The 27,274-nt window shown below is 40.3% G+C and overlaps 1 protein-coding gene across 10 annotated transcripts in view; it reads left to right on the top strand.

Annotated features, from left to right (window-relative positions):
• Positions 1-27,274, top strand: part of AGAP1 (ArfGAP with GTPase domain, ankyrin repeat and PH domain 1) — a 400,655-nt gene that overhangs the window by 330,861 nt on the left and 42,520 nt on the right. For 7 of the 10 annotated variants that reach the window (XM_068138077.1, XM_068138076.1, XM_068138080.1 and 4 more), the window contains 4 exons: positions 5,572-5,649; positions 15,436-15,590; positions 17,808-17,898; positions 24,828-25,050. In XM_068138077.1, coding sequence (XP_067994178.1) covers positions 5,572-5,649; positions 15,436-15,590; positions 17,808-17,898; positions 24,828-25,050 — 547 coding nt within the window. The remainder of the gene's footprint in view (positions 1-5,571; positions 5,650-15,435; positions 15,591-17,807; positions 17,899-24,827; positions 25,051-27,274) is intronic. The other 3 variants (XM_068138082.1, XM_068138079.1, XM_068138078.1) reach the window with 1 other exon arrangement.

Here is a 27,274-nt window from a genome sequence, read left to right as displayed (position 1 = left end):
TTAGAAACACAATGTATCCAAATTATTTTATTTTCTAAATGTGTATTAGATATGTCTGGTCTTCTGGATTTTTTTAACCATTTTTGAGGAATTTTTGCCATTGCTCCTTCCACATAGGGTAAAACAGACAGTGTCAAGCCCCTTCACAGGGGCAAGTTTAACTGGTGTACAAATCTCCTGGGTTGTATCTTAACGAAACAAATTCAAGCCTCTTACAGAAGAGCATCTGTCCTGTTCTCCTGACCAACAGGAAAAAAAATGCCCAATCTGCCATTTTACAGTCCCTGATGAAATGACATGTGACACAGAGGGAGTTGGAAAAGAGCAAGAGAAAGGCTGAAAGGCAGAATCCTTTCCCCAGTAGCATGGCAACTAGGTAGTCCTGGAGTTTATCCTTAAATACCCCCCTGATCATGCTCAGGTTTGCCTCTCATCAAATCCAATGTACCCCTGTTTTCTAGATAGATGTTACACAGGTATTATATGAAAAATGTTTCCCTGGCCTATGCTACAGGAGCAGGTTTTTCCTCATAGATCTTCTCAGCCTTTAATTGTTGTACAATAAGAATAAATAAACAAACATCCTCAGGTGAATGGACAGTGTTATTTATTTTGTGCAGATGATGATGAGATGTTCTGAGAAGCGAGTGGCACGCCAACTCCCATCCCCAACCCCCTTCCTCCAGTGTAGGTGAAAAGATCCTATTATTTCTGATAATTGATGCTGAGGGCTGTGGCGTGCCTCATTTAATCAGCACTGTTCAGCACACTCCAGGGATGTAATTCATGCACACTTTAACATCCAACATGGCTGACAAGGCTTGGACACACAACCTAACGGCTACATCATTTTTTAATCAGCTATCTGAGCACTATTTATCTAATCAACAAAGAACTCTGTCACATGGAGACCAGAGGTGACATTAACACGTCTGTAGTTTCTCAGTACAGCAGTGAAGGAAGATTTTTAGGATGAGACTGTAGCTATTGAGACTCTCCCAAGAATAAAAGCACATTTCTGCTTATCAAAGTACATAAAGGCCTGAATTTGAGCAAGTTGGAAGGTGGTTAGTCTGACATTTTGTTGAGTATGATGTCTTAAGCATCCCTAGAGAACTTCACAGAATTCAAACAGATGTAACCTCAGATCACACATGGGTAAGTGTGCTTTCTAAAAACAGCTCTTGCTTTTAGAAATAATAGTATGTGATCATAGAGGCGGCAAACATATTTACTACAAAACCTGCTGAATCAAAACTAGACAGGAAAAGTAGATTCATTAACACAGTATAAATAGCATCCTTATCACAGAAAACACACAAATTTTGTCTGCAAGGGGTTGGTCACAGATGTAAAGTTATTGCTGAACAAATATCATGATATGTGCTAATTAGGAGTGATTAAGTTTAATTGATTCCTAGTTACTCTATATCTTAAGAAAAGGCTGTACTGAAGCCTAGTTTTCATCTTTGTATACTGGAATACCTGTTCTTTCTGTAAGTTGTACACAGAATAAATAAGCAAGCTGAGTTTAATTATCTTTAATTTTAGTACAGTGTGTATGTTACAGGACTATAGCTTGACTCAAAAAGTGAAGTACTCAAAAGCAGTTACAGCTGGATGTCCTCCCAGAGCTTCAGCTGTAACAGCAAGCAGTTGCCACCATTTTATTGAGACAAAGACCCAATATGTAATCATCTCCCACTAGATTTAAGTATATTCTATTTGGACTTGGTTTATAGTGCTCTCCTTCAATAGTGTTTGGATGTTGAAAGACTTTTACAGCCATTAAATAACTTGTTTAGCTTCCACTTCAGAGTGTGTTCTTGACAGTCCCTGCCTTCCAGCTGAAAAAATGCAGGTAAGGACTTTGAAAACTGAAATAATGGAGTGGAATTGTCTTTGTGAAGCACGGTGAGACCAGTCAACACCTACAGAGTCATGGCAGGAGCCTTCATTGCTCCCATGCTCTCTCTGCACTACAACCAGAGATTCTCCTTCCATTTGCCATTGCCAGTCTATAGCATTTCTTCACATCAAACCACAGGTGTCCAAAGTTGTGCTTAGTTTAAGTACTTTGACTTCTTTATAGGAAAGGCACAGTAATAAACACTTCTGACATGTATTTTAAATGTAAACAAGCAGAAATAGGGTATTTGGAATGGGGGAGGGAGGCATGGCAGCCTTTTTTAACTAAAGTCCAGAAGAGTTCAAAGGCTGTTTTCTGGAAAGAGGAGCTTATTGACTCAAGATCAAGCCAGGCTCCACTCCAGATACCAGGACACATCTGTCCTGGCCAGGGCTTCTGTGAACTCTTGAGAAAAAATACAGGTCATGGACAATACCTGGGAAATCTTTAGTCTTGGGTTGTGGTTTAGGGTATTTTTGCTTACAAGTAGTCATAGATGAGGCCTGAGGGAACAATAGCAAGTGTTTTGTCATTTTCTGTTTGGCTGATCTGGACTTCTTTTTAGTGTGTAGATGCTGGCTGGAATGGGGGGACTGCTTTTGTTGCTGTAAGGTATTTTTCTGTGAGCAGCAAAGCCAGAGATCAGGGCAAATGTCAAAGTTAATAAAAACTTTGTCTTGGAATGGTGTTAAAATACATTAGTCATTCAGATTGTGGTAGCATGACATACTAGGCAGAATACTAGTTGCCACTTCAGTACAAGCTAAATTAAGTACCTGGTGTCTTCTGGGCAATAGTTAACTTCATTCCAGATATTTGGTGTTTGAGAGAGGCATCTGTCCAGGTTTTTCTAGTATCTCTATAGATACTTCTTAGTAGCTTTTTTGAAGAAAACTGGCTTCCAGAAAATACTTGGAATCAGTTTACCTTAAAGATATTTCAAAGTAGGGAGCTTTGTTTGTTGTTAAATGATGAAATAAGTATTTCTTGTAGCATTTTATTGGAAATCAGTTTGGACTTACTTGTTTAAGTTTATATATACTTATAGATAGCTACATATAGCCAGAGTTGGCAACAAGTCCTTTTATTGAATTAACCTTTTGATCTGGCGAGTGAAGCCAGACAGGACAGGGTGAATACCCTGGGACTGAAGTCAAAGACAAACCAGGCCACTAATGACAAAGTGTTGTTGGTAGGTAACAAAACTGTGTAGACAGTATGTAATTTTGAAGGCAGGCAAGGTAGGATGGCTGAGCTGGGCCCTTGTGCTTGCATGCACATCAATCACCCTGTGGAGGCTGTGCTTGGCAGTGTCCAAACTGTGCTGCTGATAATATTATTGAATCCTCAAAGACAGAAGAGCACCACAAGGAAGCAGGCTGGAACCTAATCAGTGCTAAAGGACACACTCAGGTGTAACAGGACCTCTGCATCACTGCAAAAAAAAGTCCATTTGTTTAAAGAGAAGAAAAAGGCATGACACTTAACACATTACAATGGATTATTTCACCAACAGGTTAATAGAAAACCAGGCTGCAAGTTCCTTTCCTGCTCATAGAGCCATACTCTTAACATGCCATTAAAGTGTGAAAAATGAAAAGGGACTGGGAAAGGGTCTTTGTGTACTGGAGACCATCTTCCCTTTCTGAGGGGTACCCAACCTCGATTTTGCCTATTTATATGTAAATGTTTTTCAGGACAAACAAGTTTTCTGCTGGGAAATTGTGCTAGGTCTAGGTGCTGAGGCTTGTTAAACAGCCCTTAAAACGGAGGATTTATTTTTTCATATTGAAGGGTGCACCCAATGAAGATATTTTTAGATTTGATGAACTTCAGTTTTTAGATAGATAATTTTTAGCCTTCTAGGTAACATTATCTGTTTTAATTTCAGCAAGATGTGCTCTAAAGGGGATCACTCACATATCCAGTCCTTCTTTTCAGTATATAGCATTAAGGCATACAGATGGCTGTATTAAAACAACACATAGCTTAACAGTCTAGGATCTTCAGGCATTTCTCTTCCAGCCTTAGGTCTTTAGCTGACAGTCAAGCTTTTTGTTAAATATTGAAATGACTTCACATCACTGTTCCTTTGCGGTGAAAGCAGCTGTTTGGTCTGAGTTTCATGGGGCATGAAAAATAATTTTCTGATAAGCATAGAAAGAAATTAATTTAAAGTTACTGTATCACTGTACTCACTACATTGTGCAATGTTCACCTCATCCTAAAGGGTGAGGGGGGAGAATGGTCTTATTCCAGATTTGCCATATTAATTTCTTCAAAACAGACTCTGAGCTGAATGGGGGTGGAAGGCAGCTCCAATTTCAAATGCATCTTAGAATTGAATTACAATTAGTGCTATTGATCACGTGTCCTTTTTAGAAGTTTCACACCCACAGTCAAAGCTCTCCACCACCTCTGAGCAGGAGGGCTGGGTGACCAACTAAGAAAGGTTGATCAAGAGGAGGTCCAGATGCTCTTCCGTTTATCACTGACAGCCCACCAGTGCTGCATCATTATTTCTTGATGTGATGGCTGGAAAGCCTATAGAGATATCACTTTTAGCAGGTACAGGGTTCTCCTCAGATGTGGGGGTGTCCATGAGTGAAGAAGAGGGCACATCTTTGTTCCTTCAGTCTCTGTTAGGTGCCAGCAGTGTCTTGGTGTACTGGGATGTTTCATACAGTTCCTGTCTGATGAAACTCAGGCTAAACATATTGTTGATTGAACATAGTTCTCATGCTGTGATTTCACTCTTGAGGCAAAAAGTATCAATTTTAAAGAACATGAAAATGAGCTTTGTCCTAATGAGCATTTGAATGGAGTGCTTTTGAGCAGTATTTTCTGCTAATTGTAAAATGGCAGCTGTGAACTCTGAGAATCTCAAAGTTTGGAGCGTTAGTAAAGCGAGGGTGTTGCCTCTTGTGTACAGAATACACTTCCTTGTTGTTGTTGTTGGTTTTTACTTTCCAAATAAACACTTTGATTTTGCAGTGATGTGCCCAGGGGAGGAAGGGAGGACAACAAACACCAATTGCATCAATGTCTACTTGACACTTTTGAAAATAATTCAGTGATGCCTCTAAGCTCCATGCTACTGATAATAGGCTCTGTTGTTATGAGGATTTAAGGCTATTACATCATCACCTCAACTTTTAAGGGTGATGATGTAAAAAGGATGTTTTACAGATAAACCCTTGCACCAAGTGATCAATATAGGCTGTTAGAGGAAAAGCAGCTCATGTCTGGCTGTGTTTTGTTATTAATTAAATCACATTTTGCAGCAGCTATTTTGTCCAGTCATGTATCCTCTATACAAATACTTCCTACCTTTTTCTACTTCTACTGGTCTGGTTTTGTCTATTCCAATAGCAGATCCATTTAATCTTGTCAAATCATGTCACGTTGTACAGACTTAAAAAATCATTCTCAATCGGAGGCTTTCCATATCGTCCACGGATGGCAGAGGCTGTGTAGTCCTGTGTGCATTTTCTCTGTGTAGCTCTTCACATGTTAACAGGCTTGTGCTTGTATTTTACTTCACATGCTATTTTGATGTTTCTTTTCTCCCCTTTTTCATTTTTGTGGGTTTTTTTTCCCCCTCCCTTTTCTTTATTTTTATTCTCTTTTTTTTCTCTCCCCCTTCTGCTCTCTGGACGCAGCCAAACGCAAAGCTTGGAAACTAAACCGTGTTGGTAGCCTGCGAAATATATACAGCAGCAGCAGCACCAACACCGAAGGTAACAAACCCACCCGTTTTAGATGACCACCTCCTCTCTTACCCCTCTTTTTAACCTGCTTTTCCAAAAATCATCCTCCTTGAATCTCTCCCTTACCCAGCGTGGGCATGGAAATCAAATTTGCCCAAAGCATGTGTGCTTTATTTTGTGTTTGCAGAGTCATTCCAGTTGGTCTTTTCATCTTTTTGTTTGTGTGTTTTATTTTGCCATTCATGTTCCTTTCAGCTTACTTAAATTTTGACCTTTCCCTCTAGTCGTGGAGTGGTGATGTTTAAATTACTTCAGGAACCCATTTTCTTCTTTTATTTATTTTTTTTATATATATATTTTCCCTTTCTACATGTGGGCACTCAATGTAATATTTCCCAAGTTATTACAGATTTTAAAAGTGTTAGTATCAGGTGTAATGATCTGTAGCCAAATACAATAGTGTGCCGTGACATTTAAGTAACAGTCTTAATTTGTTTTGTGCAAGCCTTCTCCATAATGCTCTTTGCAGGTCTAATCCAGAGGCGAGACAGTGCCGGGTCATTTGCATGTGCTACTCTTGCTTGTAAATTCTCTATATTGTTGTATTTCTAAAGGTCACCTGGTGCCAAAGTTCACAAATTGACTTACATTGCTGTTTTTTTCCACTGAAGACAGCCGTCATGGCTTTTGTATAATAGCACATTGAATTTTATACTGGTTTTTTCTGCTCCCCCCCCCCCCCCCCCCTTCCACCTTCATTTGAACAACACAATTATAAACTTACTTCCTTTTTTTTATTTATTTATTTTTGCTTTGTTATTATTACAAATGTCAAAGGTCAGAATTACTTGGAAGCCAGGCAAAGAGGAAAAAAAAAGAAGGCAACAAACCCTCTGCCACCATCTCCAACAGCATGTAAGAAGGATGTGTAAGAAATAGGGAATGCAAAATAGGTCACAACTCAGTAATCTCAATATAAGGGAGGGGGATTTTTTCCTTTTTTCTTCACTTAAGTGCAAACCAAATGGGTCAAGTAATCGCAAGCTCATGCCCTAACACTAATTGACTTATTTTGGAATGATTATAACTGTAATATTTTTCTTAATGTCACTGTTTTCTGGGCTGTTGATTTTAGTGATTGCCAAGCGGTGGCATTAAATCTCTTGTAAATTTTAAATTGCATGCTATTTCTGTAAACAAGTCCCTCTGTTCACATCCTGATCATTAACCTTTGGTGATTTATATCACCGTCCTTTTTCTTGCGCAATTACAGCTGTATTGCTGTTGGATGCCTGGCTCGCCCTGCCCAACAAAGTGTAGGGAGGAAGCAAAAGTGTCGTTTTACTGCAGCTTGTTAAGGAAGCTCTTCTGTAAATTAGAATTTTGTTTTATTTTGTCAGCAGACATGTAAAATTAATATTACCCGTGAAAAAGGGAGCAACAGTTGCAAAACTGTCTGGTTTGGGGTTTTTTTTTTTGGTTGTCTTTTCAAGTCTGAAGTGTGAAAGTCTACATGAGAGAAAATGATTGTCGGATATTAATGTTTGGAGGGTTGGGGGGGTTTCTCACTTAACAGGAAAATAACTAGATAGTTTTTGATGATTTGTAATTTTCCATGTGTCTGCCAGATTTTTCTCCTAATCAGTGGGCAAGCGTGCTTGTTGGTACAGGTTTACTGCTTGAGAAGCTTGTGATTTTATATCTACTTGATATTAAAATGCAACAGGGCAACAAGTAGAAAGAATTCCCTTGTGTTTTACAGATAAAGACTGGATTTTTTAGGGTATGTGTTTGCTTTTTTTTGTAGGGCCTGTCTAGTTTGGGGACTCTTTTATCTTACTGATCAAACTAAGTATCAAAGGCACCTTAGATAAGCATGTGGGAACGTGTTCCTGTTGGCCATAGTCCAAAGAGCTTTGAGACATACCATCAAAACAAAATCCTGAAATTAGGCAAATGTATCCATTTCTTGGAAGCACATCCCTGCTAAAAACTGTGTTCTGTGTTCTCTATGGCTTTGTATCGTTGACCTGATACCTTAAGCCTTTGTGTGAAAGCTGGAACGGTGAGACATGCAAATGCCGAGTTAATGAGCATTGTAAGTATTAAAAACCACATGTTTAGATAATTATGCCTTCAAAAAAGAGAACGATGATAGGAAATGACAGTCCAGAATAACAAATCTGCTTTGGTCTTTAGCGCATGCTTGCTCAGTTGCGCTTAAACCTTTTTACAGACTAAAACCATTTCTGTAGTGTACACTCCCAGTTTTGAAAGGCTGATATAGAAAGCAGTTTCTCCAAGAATTTTAATTGCTGATCTTATCATTTTTAGGTATTCTGTGTGCTTCCAGGTAGCAAAATCTTGGATTAAGATGGAGAAATTTGCAGCTCAGGTGCTGCAACTGTTTTGTAGGCGCTTGCAGAAGCAAATCTATGGATGGTCCTCAGCATGGTGGCCTCTTCTGCTTTCACAGGGTCATGTTTGCTGTACATGTGCAAAGCTGAGTGTGCCTCCTCTTTCTGTGTTATTTGATAGCCAGAGTACTGTGTTCCTGATGGTTCTATCCTAGTCAGAGGAGTAAGGAGAGGGAGAATTTTCACAGATGTGTAAAATCACAGCTGAAGGACTCTAACTTCTGAGGAGGGCAGAGAGAAGTGGGCCGTTGTTAAGCTATGTTCTCTGCTGTTCCTTTGTCAGATTTGTGTGATTCCAAGACATTTTACTTCCTTCAGTTTTGAAGTTGATCTTTATCTCTTTAGTTTTCAGAGTTTAGATTTTTTTTTTTCCCCCTCTGGGGAACAAATGACAACTAAAAAAGTCCCACCTGCTCCTTATCACAGGTGGCCACGCTTGGAGCAATGCTTTGCTTCTCTAGGGTAAAAGTTTGAGGTATCAGTGTGTTATAATTAAAACAGACCCTGCTCTGCTTTTAAGAAAGCTGGAGTCACTTACACCTGCTATCATCACAGCATTATGAAAATACAGAATTATTTTACCTATACCAACAGATTTTGCAGCACAGGGGAAGGGAGTATCTTTAAGAAGTTAGATGGCTGTGCTCTGCATGTTGTGGTTTAAGATGCATAAAGATACTGCATCCTCATTTTCCCACTGTTCGTGGTTACATATGTGACATGTTAAAACAGTGCTGCATTGGAGTTGCTGCTTGTTCATGAGCTCCAAGCCTGCCTTCTGTTGCAAAGTCAGTGATGCTGTCAGTGTTATGGTGCTGTGCCTATGCAGAAAGCTCACTTTTGGAATCTACTGCAGGTGGAGGAGGAGGCATTTCAGGGCACCTGAGATTAACTCTGCCCAGTAGACTGAGTTTCACAACACCTCTCAGTTAAGCAAGGTCTTCAGCTTTGAAACACATATAATTTAAAAAGTAAACCGTGGGCTTGAGACACCAAATCTCAGTGTGGACTCACGTTTTGTAAACTGAAGTTAAAAATTAACTTCATGGATGTCTTTGAACTGTGTTGGCATGGCACCCAAACAAAACAACAAGTACGTATGGCACAAGGGACTTACTCCCTTGAGCTAGAAACCAACCTTTCAGCACCAGTTTGTCACTCATGGGTAGCACTAAAACAGTAGCACTGAAAAATTCTTTCAGTAGAATACAATATCAGGAGCTGTGGGCAACCGATAGCTGAGCTATATTGTCCTGATAGGGTTGATTTTCAAAACTAATTAGATTTAGACACTGGGTTTGGAAAGGGGAGAGAAGTATTAGCATAGTCATGCCCAGTGGGACATGGCACAAATATTTCCTTAATTGAGGCTGCTAATAAACATACTTATCTTCCAAGTTACAGGGATAATTTGCACCAAATGGCAAAAGGGAACAATAGTTAACATTATATAGTTCATAAATAACACGTGCCTTTGCTGTAAACACATTGTTTATTGTAAACATCTAATGTGGATGACTAGGGCACCTCAGCAGTGTTTCATTCTCATCCTTTTGATAAGATGAAGGGTTATTAAGGAGTGCTTGAGCAGAAGTGATTTTTGAGAGAGGGAGGAGGGTGTGATAAAGGGGGAGTTTAAATAGGTCTCAGTGTTACTTGAGGCAGGCTTGACTAGGTTTCAAGCTGTAACCTCAACTCCTGAAGAGGATTCACGGGTGTTTGAAATATGCCATGGAGAATCTTTTGGTTCTGCACTTGACTTCTTGCTGCTGGAAAGTGTTTCCTGTGTGAGCAGCATCATCCACCAGATGTGCACGGTGAGTTACTCTTAATTAGCAGCAGCACCAGGATCCTCTGACAATAGCTATGTTGGGCAAAGATGCAAATGTACAATCTGGCACCTAGTGAAAGATGCTAGTTGCCTTGGAAGCCAGAAGATCCAGTTTTATCTCTGATTCTGGCAAAATATTCATGTATGCCTGTGAGATAAACCATGAGCCTGGCAAGTCATTGTTTGATACTCATGGAAAAGTAGAAATATTTTTTCTGTTTGAAAAGAAACATTTGGAATGGATTTAATTTTAGATTTCAATGTCTGATGAAAAGGGGCCCTTGTCTTCTGTTGACTTCAGACTGCATGTGATTACCAACCACTGGTCTAAGGTCTTGGTAACTATTTATCCAGTTCTTAATATTGAAAATAAAAGATGTGGGAATTGTGAACAAACTGATACATGCACGCCATTTAGAACCACGCTTACAGGATACCAAAAAGCATGAGCACTTCTGGACATGTGTCTTCCCTACATTTTAATAGACTTAATTGACTTCTCTGGAACAAGTTATAGACTAATTGTATCCTGTAGTTATTTTGAGTGTAGTTTCCTAAATCAGATCTCTGCTGCATGCAATAAACACAGGCATCGGTACAGGAACGCAGTGAGACCATGTCCAAATGTTTGTTTTCTCTTATACAATCCTTTGTTTCTAAGAAGTTGTATATCTTGTTTTCCATAAGTGGGTTGGGTAGGCTTGTAGCAGTGTCTGTCTTTTGGCAGAGCAAAATAAATGTCAAGACAGGTTAAATGCAGTAACTTTACTAGGGAAAGGTACTGGTGAAACAGCATATGCAGCATTAACAGTGGTATTGTGTAGATGGTGTTGGATGATGGGTTGGACGCGATGATCTTGAAGGTCTCTTCCAACCTGGTCTATTCTATTCTATTCTTGGAACTTATGTGGTGTGGCGGTTTTCCTAAAAGTCACAGGTTGCCTACCTGCTTCCACTTGAAAACAAAAAAAAAAAAAGAAAGAAAGAAAGCACACCTCTTATGATCCAATGGCATCTTGGCCTGTATCAGGAACAGTGTGGCCAGCAGGAGCAGGGAGGTCATTCTGCCCCTGTACACTCCACTGGTTAGGCCACATCTTGAGTACTGTGTCCTGTTTGGGCCCCTCAGTTTAGGAAGGATGTTGACTTGCTGGAATGTGTCCAGAGAAGGGCAACAAAGTTGGTGAGGGGTTTGGAACACAAGCCATATGAGGAGAGGCTAAGGGAGCTGGGGTTGTTTAGCCTGGAGAAGAGGAGGCTCAGGGGAGACCTTATTGCGCTCTACAACTACCTGAAGGGAGGTTGTAGACAGACAGGGGCTGGTCTCTTCTTCTAGGCAACCAGAACGAGAGGACACAGTCTTAAGCTGTGCCAGACTGGATGTTAGGAAGAAGTTCTACACAGAGAGAGTGATTGCCCATTGCAATGGGCTGCCCAGGGAGGTGCTGGAGTCACTATCACTGGAGTCACTGTCACTGGAGGTGTTTAGGAGGAGACTTGATAGTGTGCTTGGTTGCACGGGTTAGTTGATTAAGTGGTGTTGGATGGTAGGTTGGACATGATGATCTTGAAGGTCTCTTCCAACCTGATATTTTCGGTTCGGTTCTGTTCTGTTCTATTCTATTCTATTCTATTCTATTCTATTCTATTCTATTCTATTCTATTCTATTCTATGTTCTGTATGATGATGATCATCATCTTACAGATGTAGCTCATTTCCCATCCTATCCACCCTTTCCCACTTAAAAAAAAAAAAAAAAAGAAAGAAAGGCAAAGCAAACAACAACAAAATTGCAGACCTCTGCTGTTGATAATAACTTCTAAATGGAAATCAGTTGCAGCTGGCTTTTTGCACTTTAACCCTTTGTCTCCTGGCCTTCCAGGAAATAATTGATGACTGATTGGCCCATTAACCTTTTTTTGAAAAAAAAAAAAAAAAAAAAAAAAAAAAAAAAAGTTTGACAGCCTGGACTATGTAATGAGGAGGGATTCCTAGTGAAATCAGGTTGATGGCTGAGTTGCTTGCCCCTGAGAATGCAAAATTAGCCCCACGGGACCTCGTCTGCATAGAAACTGGACACAATTAGCGTAATATCTGGTGTTATTAATGTAGTTTGGAGTAATTGGGCAGGTTGATTTCGACAGGTTGATGGTGCTAAAATACTATTATAGTGGACCTTCCTGTGAATAACTGTTAAACACGGAAAACTGTTTAATAAAATTTTGTGATTGGGCTCACAGGGATTTAAATAGCACAACTGATAATTTTACTGAAGAGTAAAACTGAACAGTTTCATTCTCCTGCCTGGATTTGCCTGTTTGGTGCTTACAGGATGTACCCGTTTGCCACTCGTCTTTTGCAGACATTGCCCTGTGGGTGACATGGAGCAGGCTCTGAGGCTTTGTTTCACAACTGCCCTTGCCAAAAGAATATTTGGTGTATGTAAGCATGAAATGTATTACTGAACACACTTTCAACTGGCACAGTGGCTTTTCATCTGAGCTTTTCACAGAGTGAACCTGAAGCTTCAGTGGATCTCAGAGAGTGAAAACTTAGTGTTCTTAATGTACCATCAGCAATGACCAGGTTTTCAGCTAACTTACTGATGAACTTAAAATGTCCTTCCAGCCCAGATGTAAAACCTGCTGCAGGCCTTGTAAGCCAAGGTGGGGCTGTACCAGGACAAACTGACTGGCATATTGCATGGGCTTTGTGATCCTGAGCCACAAAGGCTATGCAAGGACTTTACAGCTTTTGTTGTGGTGTCAGCTGATCACAGCAGAAAAGGTCAGGAGATGAAACACAGGAGCCTCTCCTTTGGGAAAAGGAGACTTGAGTGTATAAAAGAGTAACCACAGGAAACGTCTGGAGGTGTTTTCTGACTTTGCACTCCACTTGCCTGAATAGCTGGGTTTGTGTCCTCTGCCATCAGTGTCCCATAAGCAAGGGTGTAGCTTTGTTCAGTGTTTCTAGAAACAAAGCTTGCAGAGGTACCACTGCAAGCATGGTGTCTCTGTCTCACTTTTAATCAGTACACTGGCTGGATTGCAGAGTCTTTCTCATGAGCCCTTGGGCAAACCAACATCATGTATGTGATCAGGATTAGTGGCTAATAGTAGATGGAGGATTAAATGATGCTACAGCTTGATGTATATACTTTAAGATCTGGAACTGTAGTGCTGAAAAGTCACCTAGTACTCCAATGCTGAGGTGAGGGTGGTAAAGCATTGGAATTGGCTGCCCAGGAAAGTGAAGTCACTGTCACTGGAGGTACTTTAAAAAGTGAAGATGTGATGCTGAGGGACATGGTTTAGTGGTGACCTGGCAGTACTGGGTTAATGCTTGGAGTAGTGCAAAGAAACTCTCTAAAGATACAGAATATATGCTTGTGGAGTATTAGTTACATACTATGCATTTCTGTTGAGTTATAATGCTTTGAGAAGTCAACCCTGTCAGTCTGCTGGAGGAGTCTCTTCTCTTGTTGCCCTCTTCTGTCTTTACATCCCCTCATGGCCTCCTTCCTGCTTCAAAATGAGATGTGGGGAATTTTTAACTTGGGGCGGCAAAATAGCTGTTTTCTCAAGTAGGCATGTCCTTCAGCTTGCACAAAACCTTTGGCTTATGTAGGAGTGGTATGGCATATGGTCGGGGGGACGGGGCAAAGAAAATGCAATGCAGGCTGGAGCAGAGTTGCAAGTGGAGAAGGGCTGTGGGAGAAAGGCTCAACTGAGGTGCAGAAAATGGAGTGAGACTGAAAAGGGCCTGTGTGATACTGTGTACTATGGAGTCCCTGCCATAATAATCTGCCTGGCGCAGCACCACTCACACTCAGTAATTTTTATAGAAGGCTTTTCTAAATCCTGTTTGGAAATCTCCTTAGTAAGACTTCAGGAGTACTATGTTTTATCACTTAAAATCCATTTAAAGCTATCTGTTTCCTAAATAGGATTCTGCAGGGACTCCTTCAGGTGGGATTCAGTTTTTCACATTCTCTTCCCTTAGCATCATTCCCTGTTTTCATGAACATATGCATAATGCGTCTGTACCTACCTGCTGTCCGTACACCATACCACTGCTGTGTAACTGGAAGACCATAATTGTGTTGTCTACAGGAGACAGCACACAGAGCTGAACATCATGTCCTTTATTGTGGCATAGTTTCTCTTACATCTTCCTTATGAATTTTCAGAAACTCTGTTTGACAAATGTGGTTTTTTCTATGATCTATTCGTAGCATTTTGGATTATTTTGTTACCTGTTTGTTTTTAACACAGTGTTGCTGAAGTAATACTACAGTTGTACAGTTGCATCATTTCTCTTATATTCCTATTCCTACACTGTTTTGCTGGGGTTTTTTTTGGTAAAACTGCTGTTTCATACAGCTCATGCCCCTGGAAATAACCTTCACTTCCATGTTTATTCTCACCTAAAGGTGCAAAGTAACCTGTTATTTTTTGAGGCATCATTAAAGCAGTGTGGGCACTGGCCTCCCTAGCACAGAGTTTATCAAAGAAAATCAGTTGACCCACAGGTTGAGAGAATGACTGCCAGCAAACAGCAGTGCTGTCTTTAAAGCTAGTGCTAGATTTGTCACTTATCTTTGCATGCTTATGGATGACAAGGTAATGCAGAAGTTTCATGGTTCTGAATCTATAATAAGTCATTAGCAGACAAGTGAATATAATGTTCTTTCTAAAGCCCATTATGGCTGATGTTCACCAGAACTTTGTGCTCTATTATTCTTTTCCTTTCATGCTTCATGCCTGCCCTTCCTAATTCCACTTAGTCTGCTTCAGCTTCCTTGATTTTTTTAATTTGACTTTGGTGTCCCATGTGTAGTTAAAGTGTGTGTCCATTTAGTTCAGTTCTGCTGATGTTTTCATATGCTGCAGTCCTCTGGCCTGAATACTTGTCCTTATATACTCTAGTAGCCCTGAGGATATTTCCTTGACCCTTTCTGCTGGCTTCTCAGCTCATTTTCTCATCTCCTGTGTTGAACGTGAATGTTGAATAGGTTGAAGTGATTTTAATCCTCTTTTATAACCCAGTGTATTTATGCTGTAGAAAAGACCATGTGCTCATCCACCTTTAATATACCTGTGCATGTAAAAAACTACTTGAAGGAAGAGTGTAAATTGTCCAGTTTTTGGTATTGTCATCTCTTTACAGTCCATTCATCTTAAGTTATTTTGTGACATTTTGATCTTTACATTATGTAGCTCTTAACACCTTAGGTTTAAATCTAAATAATGCTTGTCAGCCTCTTTGTGTTTGAGAGAGGTAGACACTCCATACTAAATTCACAAATACACACAGGAGCTGAATACTTCCCTGAAAAAGCACTTTATCTGCATGACATTTGGAGACAAGCAGCAGTGGATCCATGTGACACTTCCTGCTGCATTGGGCAGCTGCAGGGTAGTTAGACATAACCAGCCTCAAACCTTGTGTGCCCATTTATGGATTTGCTCATTACCTTACAGAAATGCTTGTTAACCAAGATGGTTTAGCCCTATCTGTCATATCCTCCAATCTAATCTTTCCTTCCTATTGTGTATTTTTTTCAGAACAAGAAGAAAACTTTGAGTTTATCATTGTCTCTCTCACTGGCCAGACATGGCACTTTGAAGCTACCACATATGAAGAAAGAGATGCATGGGTACAAGCCATAGAGAGTCAGATCTTGGCCAGCTTACAGTCATGTGAAAGCAGCAAGAATAAGGTAAGCAGCAAGAACAGATTAATACTGAAAGTAAGTACTGGGTGGATGATCATTAAGATAAAAACAAAATCAAGAACTCTGGAGTTTTAAACCTGTACTCCTAGAGACCTGCATGTATTGCATACATGAGAGAACAGCATTGGAGCTGCAGGCATACCTCAGATATTTCAAGAAAGCTGGTGCTGTAGCCTGTTCTACAGTTTCTTTTTCACAGCAGGAGCTCCTGGATTATCCTTTTTGCCCTTGATAGTACTCTCAAAATTTTCAATGAAACCTGAGGGTTGGTCATGGACTTTCCCTACAGAGAAGTTGTATAGTGCAGTCACTGTTGCACATTCAGGTTTGTTTCAGGTTAGAGCTCTGCAGAAGCCCCTTCAAGAAAAGCCAGTCTTGGAGAAGAGTGAAGGCAGACCCTAAACCAGCTTATTTACCAGCAAAATCTCTAGTTAAATCTATTGCATAGCAAAACTGAGCTAAACGTTCTGGTCAACCTAGCCCAAAATGTGTAGTTATGTTTAGCCATAGCATTCTGCCACGGTGAAGTAATACAAATCACAGAAATCAAAGTGTATGTGCAATTCTTCTTTTATTACACAGAATTATTTTTTTTATGGTTTTCTGCCTTAAATGATATAACACAAAGAAAAGCCTGAAACAGTTCATCAAAGCTTTCTATGGAAAGAACATGGATTAGCTGTTTGAGTGGGTTGGATTGGTTGATGGGTTGGACGTGATGATCTTGAAGGTCTCTTCCAACTTGGTTTGGTTTATTCTAAATAAAGGTTTATTCTAAATTTTTGGAAGGTCGGGAGAAGTTGTGCTTCTTGACTCTATATGTCTGCAAACTCCTCACAAGTAGAGAGTGAGGTGTTGAGTAGTAGTCCAGGGACAGAAATGGGCAATAATTGTTAACATTATCCACCTAACACTTGTCTTTAATGATTTTCTTTTGCAAGGAGAAGACTCATAGTCAGAAGGGAATGCCTGCTTTCATTGCCCTGATCTACCAAAATAGATCAGACACTAGTAATTATCATCATCACATAATTAACTTCCTATTTTGTTTTCAAAAAGTACTATTTTCAATATGTATTTCTGAGATCAAGAAAAATCACTGCTTACATATTTTCTTACCTTTCACAGATTTACACTTTCTAGTACCTATGTTAAGGGAGCACAAAAGAGGAAATTTGTGCGCGAAGACCTGTATAAAAATACTAATGTAAAAAAGGATAAAGTATGGCTAGTAAGTGGCTGTGAAGAATACTTCTATGAAATATCACTGAGGTCTCAAAACATGTCAGAAGAAATAAGTGGGAAAGCAAAGTGCAGTTAGCTGGACAGCTTTAGTACGTGTCCCTCTGTAATAGATCAGGAGGACATATTCCACATGGCCATACATTAAGCCCTGGTCGTCATCTTGCTTAAATCAGTTCATTGCAAAGAGTCCATCACTTGCTACAGCTATCAGTTTTCTTCTCAGAGAGCAGTTTTCTTCTCAGAGAATCCACGAGACAGTTTAGTTGGACAGGGCTGAGCCAGTTGTAAATCGTGATAGCCTCTCCAGGTGTGAGTAGAGGTCATCGGCAGGTCACCATGGAGAGAATTTAAATGGGAGCTGTATGATTAAATCTGACCTTTTGATGATAAAAAGGTTTCAGCTGCTTTTGCAAACCAGCCCTTAGTCTTCATTAGCAAAAGCATACACATCAATAAAAGGAATTGATTTTATAAATTAATATTCATATCTAATTTATCTGAAGAAGCAAACCTACACTGTGACTGCTGTTCTCGTGGAATAGCAGGGTTGACTTTCAAGCTCAGTTTTCCTCTGTGTGGTCTCCTACTTGTTAGAATCCAGACTGAAGACCTCAAAATGCTGGGAGCTCCAGCACAGGGTAGAGAAAGCCTTGGGAAAAATTCTGAGCCATGAAGAAACATGAGAGCAAATAGAAGTCTGTGTGAGCAGACTGTGGAAACTCAGCCAACAGCTGCGTCTTAAACCATAGCAGTGTCCCTTCTAGGCAGGCATGGATTTGCACATGTCAAAGGATCACGATTTGTTGAGAGGCAAATCAAGCATTTGAGGTTCCTTGATCTCATTCATTCAGTTTGGGTCAAAACTTTGTATTTTGCTGCTTGTTCAGCTGCCATTTCTGCCATGCAATTCTTTGGGGGTGTTATTTGTTACTAATGCAGTTCCTTTAATTTACACAGTCCCGCCTGACGAGTCAGAATGAGGCCATGGCACTTCAGTCCATAAGGAACATCAGAGGCAATTCCCACTGCGTGGACTGTGAAGCACAGAGTAAGTACAGCCATGTGACTTCAGAAAATTGACCTCTTCTCCTCAGCTGAGACTTAGATGAATGCCCACCATGGACTTTCTCTTTTTGGATATTACATTTCATATGTTGCTTGCACATTTCTTCTTAATTGTGGAGTTTGCTTCATCAGGCTTGGTTTTTTTCCCCTTGTTTCACGTGCCATTTTAAATATCAGCATTTCCTTACTTCTCTTTGAAGAAAAGGAAAAAGATGTTTGCTGTGTGACATCAGTTACCTCAATTTTCTTCCTTTTTTTTGTATGGAGAGGGCACATGTGCCATGGCAGCATGTTCAAAGAGGTAGAACTTGATTGGTGTTTTTTTGGTTTGGTTTTTTTTATGGTTACTTGTCAGAAGAAATCAGTCATTTCTCATTATATCTGGATACTGGATCTGGGATTATTTTTTTTCTCCCCTTTATGTTTCTTTCCCTTTTTTTATTTTTTAAAACATATACTTAGTGTTCAGAAAAGTGTTCTTGAGAATACTTTGAGCTGTGGTTCACCTCACTAACCCCGGCTGAGGTCATTATTCTGGTGCTCTTTAGTTCCAGGGGTTTGCAACAAAGCCACAAAAAGGAAGTACTGTTGCTCCAAAGCAATTAGTTGTAGAAGCAGAAGGATGGAGAACTTGTGAATTTTTATTTCTTTGATATTTGAAAGTCAGAACTTTTGTGAGATTTTTACATGTGCTTAAAATGGAAAAATATCCATTTATTTTAATTTGAGTATAATTAACCATTTTTTTTAAGACTTGCTGTTTTGAGTGCTGGTCCAAGCCATTCTAACATCTCAGTTAACTTTAAAGTGAACATTCATACAGAAGTGCAAATCTTTTTGCACAATGGATTTGCTATCTGAATAGATAGCAGTGGGGCTGATTTGGTCATCTAGCAAACAAAGCTGTTATCCCTTGCCTCATCCCTAGAGGTCCTGAAGAGAAGATGGTTAGCACATTAACAGCTGTTTTAAAATCTATTAACAAAAAGAATACTTTTCCATACCATCAAAATTTGGTTTATATACAGACTAGTTTTACTTGCTTCTTCTGGGATCAGAGTGGCTGGAGAGCAGCCAGGCAGAAAGGGACCTGGGGGTGCTGGTTGATAGTAGGCTGAACATGAGCCAGCAGTGTGCCCAGGCAGCCAAGAAGGTAAATGGCATCCTGCCCTATATCAGGAACAGTGTGGCCAGCAGGAGCAGGGAAGTCATTCTGCCCCTGTACTCAGCACTGGTTAGGCCGCACCTTGAGTACTGTGTCCAGTTCTGGGCCCCTCAGTTTAGGAAGGAGGTTGAGTTGCTGCAATGTGTCCAGTGAAGGGCAACAAAGTTGGTGAGGGGTTTGGAGCACAAGCCCTATGAGGAGAGGCTGAAGGAGCTGGGGTTGCTTAGCCTGGAGAAGAGGAGGCTCAGGGGAGACCTTATTGCCCTCTACAGCTACATGAATGGAGGTTGTAGCCAGATGGGGGCTAGTCTCTTCTCCCAGGCAACCAGAACCAGAACAAGAGGAGACAGGCTCAAGCTGTGCCAGGGGAGGTTTAGGCTAGATGTTAGGAAGAATTTCTTCATAGAAAGAGTGATTAGCCATTGGACTGGGCTGCCCAGTGAGGTGGTGGAGTCACCATCACTAGGAAGAGAGTGGATGGGCTGCTTGGTGCCATGGTTTAGTTGATTAGGTGGTGTTGGATGATAGGTTGGACTCGATGACCTCAAAGGTCTTTTCCAACCTGGTTAATTGGCTTGCATTATGTACACTGTCAGATATTCATACACTGTCCATAGGAAACTGATGAAGGGCAAAGGTAGCTACCCTGTCCCTGGTGGTTCAGCACACAGGAATGTGAGCCCTGGCTGGAACAGGCTTTGAGCATTAGGACTGGGGTGCTGATAAAAGATCTTGTTGACCTGCTGGAGGGAGATTCCGAAGAGAAATTTCACAGGGACTTCTTGCTGACAAAGAGAAATAATAACAACACTGATAAATCACCATCTTTATGTTCTGCTGTCTGGTAATCCAGCACACAATAAACAAGGCAAAATGCTGGTTTGGCTGGTATTTAAACATATACAGCCCTAAGTGACTCTTACTTGTTGGTTTTCTTGCATATCAACCTGGAAGTTGTTCAGACTTACACTGAAGCTTTGGTACACTTCAAGGAAAAGGCATATAAGATGCTGTGCTGTATAAGAGAAGAACAGGGTCTTCAAGTGACCTAGATGTATATTTAGTTCATTTGAAGTACTCACTGCTGTCTGTGAGCAGACCACAATGGAAGTGTTACTGATTTCTGCTTCAGTATGTCTGTACAACTGTGGGTGGCATTTTCCTAGACCCTGCTAAGTGGTCACCCAGGCAGAAGGGGATCATAAGATCCTTTCACTGCAGACAACTTCCCATACCCACACATGTCCTTCTGGTGTATCCATGATTCATTTCAGCTCTACCCAGAGTCCACACTACCTCCACGGTGTGTGTTTTTCTCCCCAGTCACACAAGTACCCCCAGTATTTCTGCAGCAGGTAGATGTTGAGTCAGGAATGTGATTGTGCAAGAAAGCAGCCTTATTTTTCTTCTTTTTTCTTTTTCTTTTCTTTTTGCCCCAGTCTATTTCAGCCAGGTTGGTTTTCATCCAAATTGTTTTACTGGTCAAGCTGACCACCCATGTGTTGTGCCAGCAGGAGGGATGTGCCAAGAACATGTTGCTGGGAGACAGCAGGGGGGGACTGCCCTTTTTTGGCCACACTTAACTCTGTTATGTAGCTTTTGATGTGCAGGGGTCATTTTGAAATCTAAACTGGAACTTCTTAATTGTTGGCATTCTTGGAGAAATTTAAAACCTCTTTGACTCTTCTTGCCATGTGGCCTTCCTGATTTTAAGGCTATCATCATTCCTGATGAAAAATTTGAGGTATTTCCAAAGTGATGTATGTTAAAATTAAAACACACATATGAGGTGAACCTCAGCCTTTTGCTTTTTCTGCCGGGTTTTGCTTTATTTCCTTCTCTCCCTTTCTGCCTTGCCTGAGCAAGTCCTTACCCCCTGAGCATTTAGCATTACAAACACTAGTGCTCTTGTGGAAAGCTTACATAGTTTGCATCTTCACAAAGACAGATGTTTGGGAGCAAAGGAATATGAGATGTTGCTGTCCCTCAGCTCTATTCAAGAGCCATCAATCTTCCACTTCAGAAGTCTCATTCTTCCTCTTTCTAGAGCTCTTTGCCTTTTTAGCACTTCATCACAGCACTTTGTTTCACCAGGGAATTTCTGCCTTGTTGTATGTTAATCGGCAGCAGTGGTACCAGCAGCATCTGTGTGCCAGCAGCCTTCTGGCCCTTTGGCAGTCTCAGGCTAAAGTTTTTTGAAGTGCCTTTTTTAATGTTCCAATCCCAGAGCAATAGACGTGGCAAAATGCTCTTTAGGTGCTGAGGTTTTTACCCAACAAGATTTCACTTGTGTTTCAGAACAAAAATGACGGTGCCTTTTTCCAGAGCATTGGAGTTATAATACTGGCTTCTATCTGGAGAAGGCACTGAAGATATTCAAACTGATTAGGCAAACCCAGATGAATTTCTGCCTCTGAAGAATTTTAGCTCTTCCAATCTTACTGCTTAAATAGCAGACGAGAGGATAAATGAGAGTCACTTTTTCAAGATATTTGGAGGCTGTGAAATACCAGGTTTTTCTGTTATAGAAGAAAACAGGGAGGCCTTAAAGAGGGAGAGTCTCACCATGAGTTTTGTAGTCCAGGAGTCTAATAACTTACTGTGGTGTATTTTGTATTTGAGAGCCAAACACTGAAGTAATTATTTGGGTGGTCCTGGCAAGCTTACGTAGTCATCAATAGATTCAACTTTATATGCAGTATAAAAAAGACCACCAACTCTCAAAGAACAGTGAAGATGCAAACTTTTCTCTTCTGCTGTGACTCTGCAAGATGATGCTTCTTCTCCTTCCTTTAGAGATTCCCTCTGCTCAGACCAGAGCTGTCCCACACATGCTGGACTCATGAGGATTTAGCATGGCAAAACCTTTCATCAGACATCTTGAGTCCAAAGGGATGAAGGACACAGTGGGGAGGGTTTATTCTCCTAAACAAAGGCTCTATTCCAAGAGCTTTTTTGCCTTCAAAGGGTCAGTCTGAGGTGCAGGTCAAGGTGGGAAGGCGTTCTCTTGAACTAAACACCTTTAATAATATGGACAGCTAAACATTGTGATCTAGGAGTATTGAGTTACATGATAAAACTCTCATTTTATTTGTCAGATTGCAAGTAAAAGAAAGGGAAGTTAGTTTTATAGTATCTCCAGCTGCATTGAATGGGCTTTTCCCTTCTGTTGCCATCAAATCTGGATGCGTATGTACTGGAGATAAGCCTGCCACATGTTTGCTAGTATTCTGGGCATCCTCCAATTCAGAATCACTCATCACATCACCAGGAAAAGAGCTACTTTTCTGTCTTCTTGAAAAAGAGAAGGAAACAAACAAAAAACTGCCAGCTTGAATAGTTATGGTTTTCTGAGCACATGTGCTTCTTTTCAGTAGAGATTTGTGATCACGATTTTCAAGCATGAAATTTTAAAAGTTCTCAACTACATATAGCAAGAGGAAGATACAGATAGGAGCAGTGAATTGCAATTAGGGACAACCCTGAGCAGGCAGTTTACCATAATTTGCCTTAATTATTGGTGAGTAGTGACTTCTGTCATCTAGCATGCATCCTTTTGAAAACAATTTTTCAGGCACACACACTGAAACAGGAGTTGTAAGTGACGTCCTGTCAGTTTTTTCCCCAGAATCCATTGAATGCTGCTTGTTCAAGCTCCTCATTAGAGCCCTGTCTTGCTCCAGTTGGAACCAAAATCAACAAGTCCATTTTTTCACTGAATAATGAGTTCAACACTTGCCTTTCCTAGCTTGCCACCTTCAAACTCAGCTGTGTGTTGTCAGACTGTTGAAATTTAAAATACTGTCAACAAAATTTCATAAAGCTTGCTTATCACTTTGGTGGACTCATTCCATTGTACCAGCACTGTCAGTTGGAAGTAGATGACTACTTTGAGAGTTAATTCAGTAAAAGCTAAATTAGATGTACCTCAAGTGCACGGAGATGTTTAGGAAGTCTTTAGTTTCCCAGTAATTGGGAAAATATTAATTGGTACTTTTTTCTCTTGCTTCACTCTGAGTTTATGACTCCTTGAGCTCATTGTGTGTATTATTTTTGTGAAGATAATCCTGGCCTTTGCAGGTCAGGAGCAGAGATTTTTATTTCAAGTCACAGTTTGAAAATTTAAAATTATTACCTGCTTTGTTTAAGTTTTTTTTTAACCTACAATTTCATATTTTGTGATTATTGTTTTTTAATTGGGTTTTTTTTAGTCTGTTTCAAATACACTACTGTTTTCTTCACTGGCAAGACACCAAAGCGGGTGGAGGTGACCTAAAGAAATATGCAAGAAAGAGGTTTGTCATGGTTGTCTTACCAAGGCCTTAGAGGCATGGCAGGAGTTTTGCCTCACCTTATTTTTTGGAGGATCTGAAATGCTGTATATTCCTAGTAAAGCTTGGGATGGACAGGAATTTTTAAGCTAAGATGTGTTTTTCTGCTCAAGTGAAATAAGAAGGGGATTTTTCTTCTTGGGGATATTTTTAGATTTCTAAGAACTGACTGAAAAATGTCAGTCAATGCCTTAAATAAAATGCAGGACTCTGTAGCTAAAAGTAACTGCTTTCTTTTCGTATTTATTGGCCAAATGTGACATGGCAAAGAGCCTAGGGAATTTTTTGCTTCCACATATGTCGGCCACCAAAAATAACTTTTTGATTTTGGATTACACAAAGTCAAAATGAGTCTTTGGCTGAAATTTCCATGAATAGGAAGAGACAGACAGGAAATTCATTTTCTATCGGTTCTAAATTTTATTTAGATTTGAATAAAAATTGCCTGCCCTCTCAATTAATCACCATTTTCCTACTTGGCATTGGTGCTAGCCTACTAGTTCTTCGGGAGGCCCAATCTAAGTCAAGAAGAAAAGATCTGACAGTAGGGGGGAGAAAAAGGGCCACCAAACATTCCTCCCATAAGTCTTTTGTTGCATTTGTTAAAATGAGTGTTTGTTGGAGAGAGGGAGATTCATACAAATGTAGGTTTAAATAACACAAAGTGACAAAAAAAAGCAAACCATCTTGGGAAATTACTTTGAATTTCCCAGCTTTTGTCAGGTATGTCACAGCCTTATCGTTCGCAGGGTTATTTTGTGTGTGTGTGCGTGTGCGTGTCAGTGGAATCCTTCTGGCTCGTACACTAGAACTGGGACTTGTTCAAAGTATCACATTTTCATCTTAGTACTTATCTCCCTGATCTTAGAGATGAAAACATACCCCATAGTGTGTTAGATGTAAAAGCCATATGTAGGTGATGATATAGATGGTTATTAAGGGAGTTCATATAGTTAGCAACAGAGATATTGTATCTAGTCGCTCGGGTTTTTTTTCCTTCTTCCTTTTTCCCTTGTAATTTGCTATGAGTGGCTCTAGATTCCCAAGGAGGGACTTCCACCACTTTATCATCACCACTGTGTTTGTATTTTCTTTGTTTCTTCTTTTCTTTCTAATTCATAGTTTTCTTTAGAGATGGAATGATACATCCTTTCAGACCCACCTCCCCGTTTTTTGGTTTTTTTCTTGCTCCTTGAGGGCTCCTCAGAAGGATTGGAACTTCCACAGGTCAAATCTGACCCTTCTGGAAGATCTTCCAACTGTGCTTTGCACATGACGTGTTTTTTTTTTCCCGTTCCCCACCCACCCCCCCCACCCCCCCCCCCCCGGAGCCAAAATCTTTTGTCCACCACCATAAACTAGACGGTTTTGTTGGGTGTTTCATTGTACTCATTGCTTATTTCCCTTTTCCCATAGACCCTGACTGGGCCAGCTTGAATCTGGGAGCCCTCATATGTATCGAATGCTCAGGTATACATCGAAACCTTGGCACGCACCTCTCCCGGGTCCGCTCTCTCGACCTGGATGACTGGCCTATAGAGCTCATCAAGGTGATGTCTTCTATCGGGAACGAGCTGGCAAACAGCGTCTGGGAGGAGAGCAGCCAAGGCCATATGAAACCTTCATCAGACTGCACAAGGTAGGCTTGCTTACTCCATCTCACCATGGCACACAGTGGGTGGGTAGTATGTGACACTGCACGTGGCCAAAGCTGCAAGCTATGATCACATAAATCCTCATTTAGGCTTTTCAGTCAGAGGTGGTAGGGTGCTGCAGCTTTTTACAACACGGACTTTTAAAGTTCCCCCTTGGAATACCCTTTGTAAAAATCATTACATATATATATCTTCACTGCGTGCCCAGTGAGAATGTGTGTCAAAGGAGAGGGGTGTCAAAAGTTGAGTGACCCCGTTACTTTTTCACTCTTGTGAAGGTTTCCTCAACAGTTCTACAATTTTTTTTGTTCAGCTGACTGACTGACAGAACAGTGGGAGACTGAAACCTCCCGCCTGGGTTATTCCTCAAGTCTAAATTATACTATAATGCATTTCTTTGTTTCGGTCAGCCACAAAGTTCCTAGCTTTTGGGCTGTAAGTTTGTGATTAAAAATCTGACTTCAGTAGTTTGAGCTTATCCAGGAATTTGTACCTGGCCATCAGGTCTTTGGTTTCTCATCACAGAAGTTGAAAGTTTTGCTGACTGTGGGCTTGCTTACTTTTTTTAATGTGATAAATGTGAAACCGTAAACTTGGGGGGCAGATAATGTGTTTCCTATGAGAACAGTTTCACCTGCCTCTCATAACACAGTGAAAATCTTCTATGATATGTTGTCCTATCAAAGGCTAAAGATTGTGGGGTTTTTTTCATACTTAATTGATCTGATCCAGTGTCAAAGAAAGGTCTCTTGAAAATACTTTCTGATTTTAGATTTGAGATGTGTGAACGCTGCTAGTTCTAGCTAGGACATTGGTTTGAGGGAAGCTGAGTGCCCTGTGGCAGGCTGCATTTCAGCAGGATGGTTCAGGCAGGAGGAGAACCTTCTGGACTACCTTGTACAGCTGGGCCAGCTTTTGAAGTTGTCTTCAGAAGCATGTTATAATTGTCTAGGGTGAGCTCCAGGAGGGCAGGGCAGCCTGTGTCCATGCACTGGTTGGTCCCCAGGTAGCAAGCAGCAGTGGAGGTTAAGCTCTCAGTATTCGCCTCCTGCATGTGAGAGAAATCAGAGGGCATTGCATTCTGATTTTATTGATGTGTTTCTCTGGATCCTGCTTTTTCCAATACTGGATCGTCAAATTATAACCTGGGAGCATATACCTGGGCCACCTGCTATGGTGTAGGAGTAGGTTTGTACTGTTTGCATGTAATAAAGTCAACTGCTTCTTATTGCATTATTTCGTTAGCACTGAAAAATGAATTTGTGGTGCCACCTTTGGTTCATCTTCGAGAATGAAGCCAGTACATTAATCAGGCTACTTAGATGAATGACTGTGCATATAAAAATGTTCAGAGAGAGCTACACAGAGGTTTTGCTCATACATAAGCTCTATGCCTGTGTAGACATGTATATTGCTAGATAATATAATTATTTCATCAGGTAGATTGAAATTAATTTATTGCTTTTTTTGTCATTATTATTAATTTAATCTTGAGTTCTTACATTGTTGCACCTAACAAATATATGTGTTGCTGCTTCTACTGAGGTGATCTGGAGAGATGCCTTAATTCTAAGTACTTTTAAAAGGCAAAAGCTTACACTCATTTGGATTTTTTTTTTTTAATTTGAGAAGATGACAACAGTATTATTTTAGTATTTATAAAATAAAGATGCTGTCATGAAAAATGTAAAATACCTATGACTATGATGAAAAGAGAGCCATCCATTTGAATTAAATTATTCAGGTTTTTATGTTTGAAAGTGGGTTTTACTTCTAAAAAAAAAATCAACTTTATTCTCTTTGTATCCCATGCTCAGACCTTATTTTAATTCTTCTTTGTTTCTATAGATTTTTGTGTTTATATTCAGCTGGTTATGTTTGTCAGTGCCGTAATTGCACTTTCTTTCCTGAACGACAACATTTTTGGACAAAAAGACTCATTTTACAAATATGTGTTTCCAGCTACGTGTCCAACTGCACACTTGCATGATGGAAGAGCTGTGAGAAAAAACAGAATTGAGATTATGTGCAAATTTTCCCACAGAGCAATTGTAATCTTGCTTTGCTACTCCCATTTTTTCCACTCTTTGCAGCAGGGGTTGAAGTGGTATTTTTCACATAAATATCTGAAAGGTCTGGTTTTTAAAAAGTATGGGCCTCCTGTACTTCACTTTGCTCTTCACTAGCATCATAATCCTTCTGCCCATG

Source organism: Melanerpes formicivorus, unplaced genomic scaffold (genome assembly GCF_026170545.1).
Source record: "Melanerpes formicivorus ecotype bairdi unplaced genomic scaffold, bMelFor1.0.p_v2 SCAF_5, whole genome shotgun sequence".
NCBI classification, from domain to species: Eukaryota; Metazoa; Chordata; class Aves; order Piciformes; family Picidae; genus Melanerpes; species Melanerpes formicivorus.
This window is presented reverse-complemented; position numbering and strand designations above follow the sequence as displayed.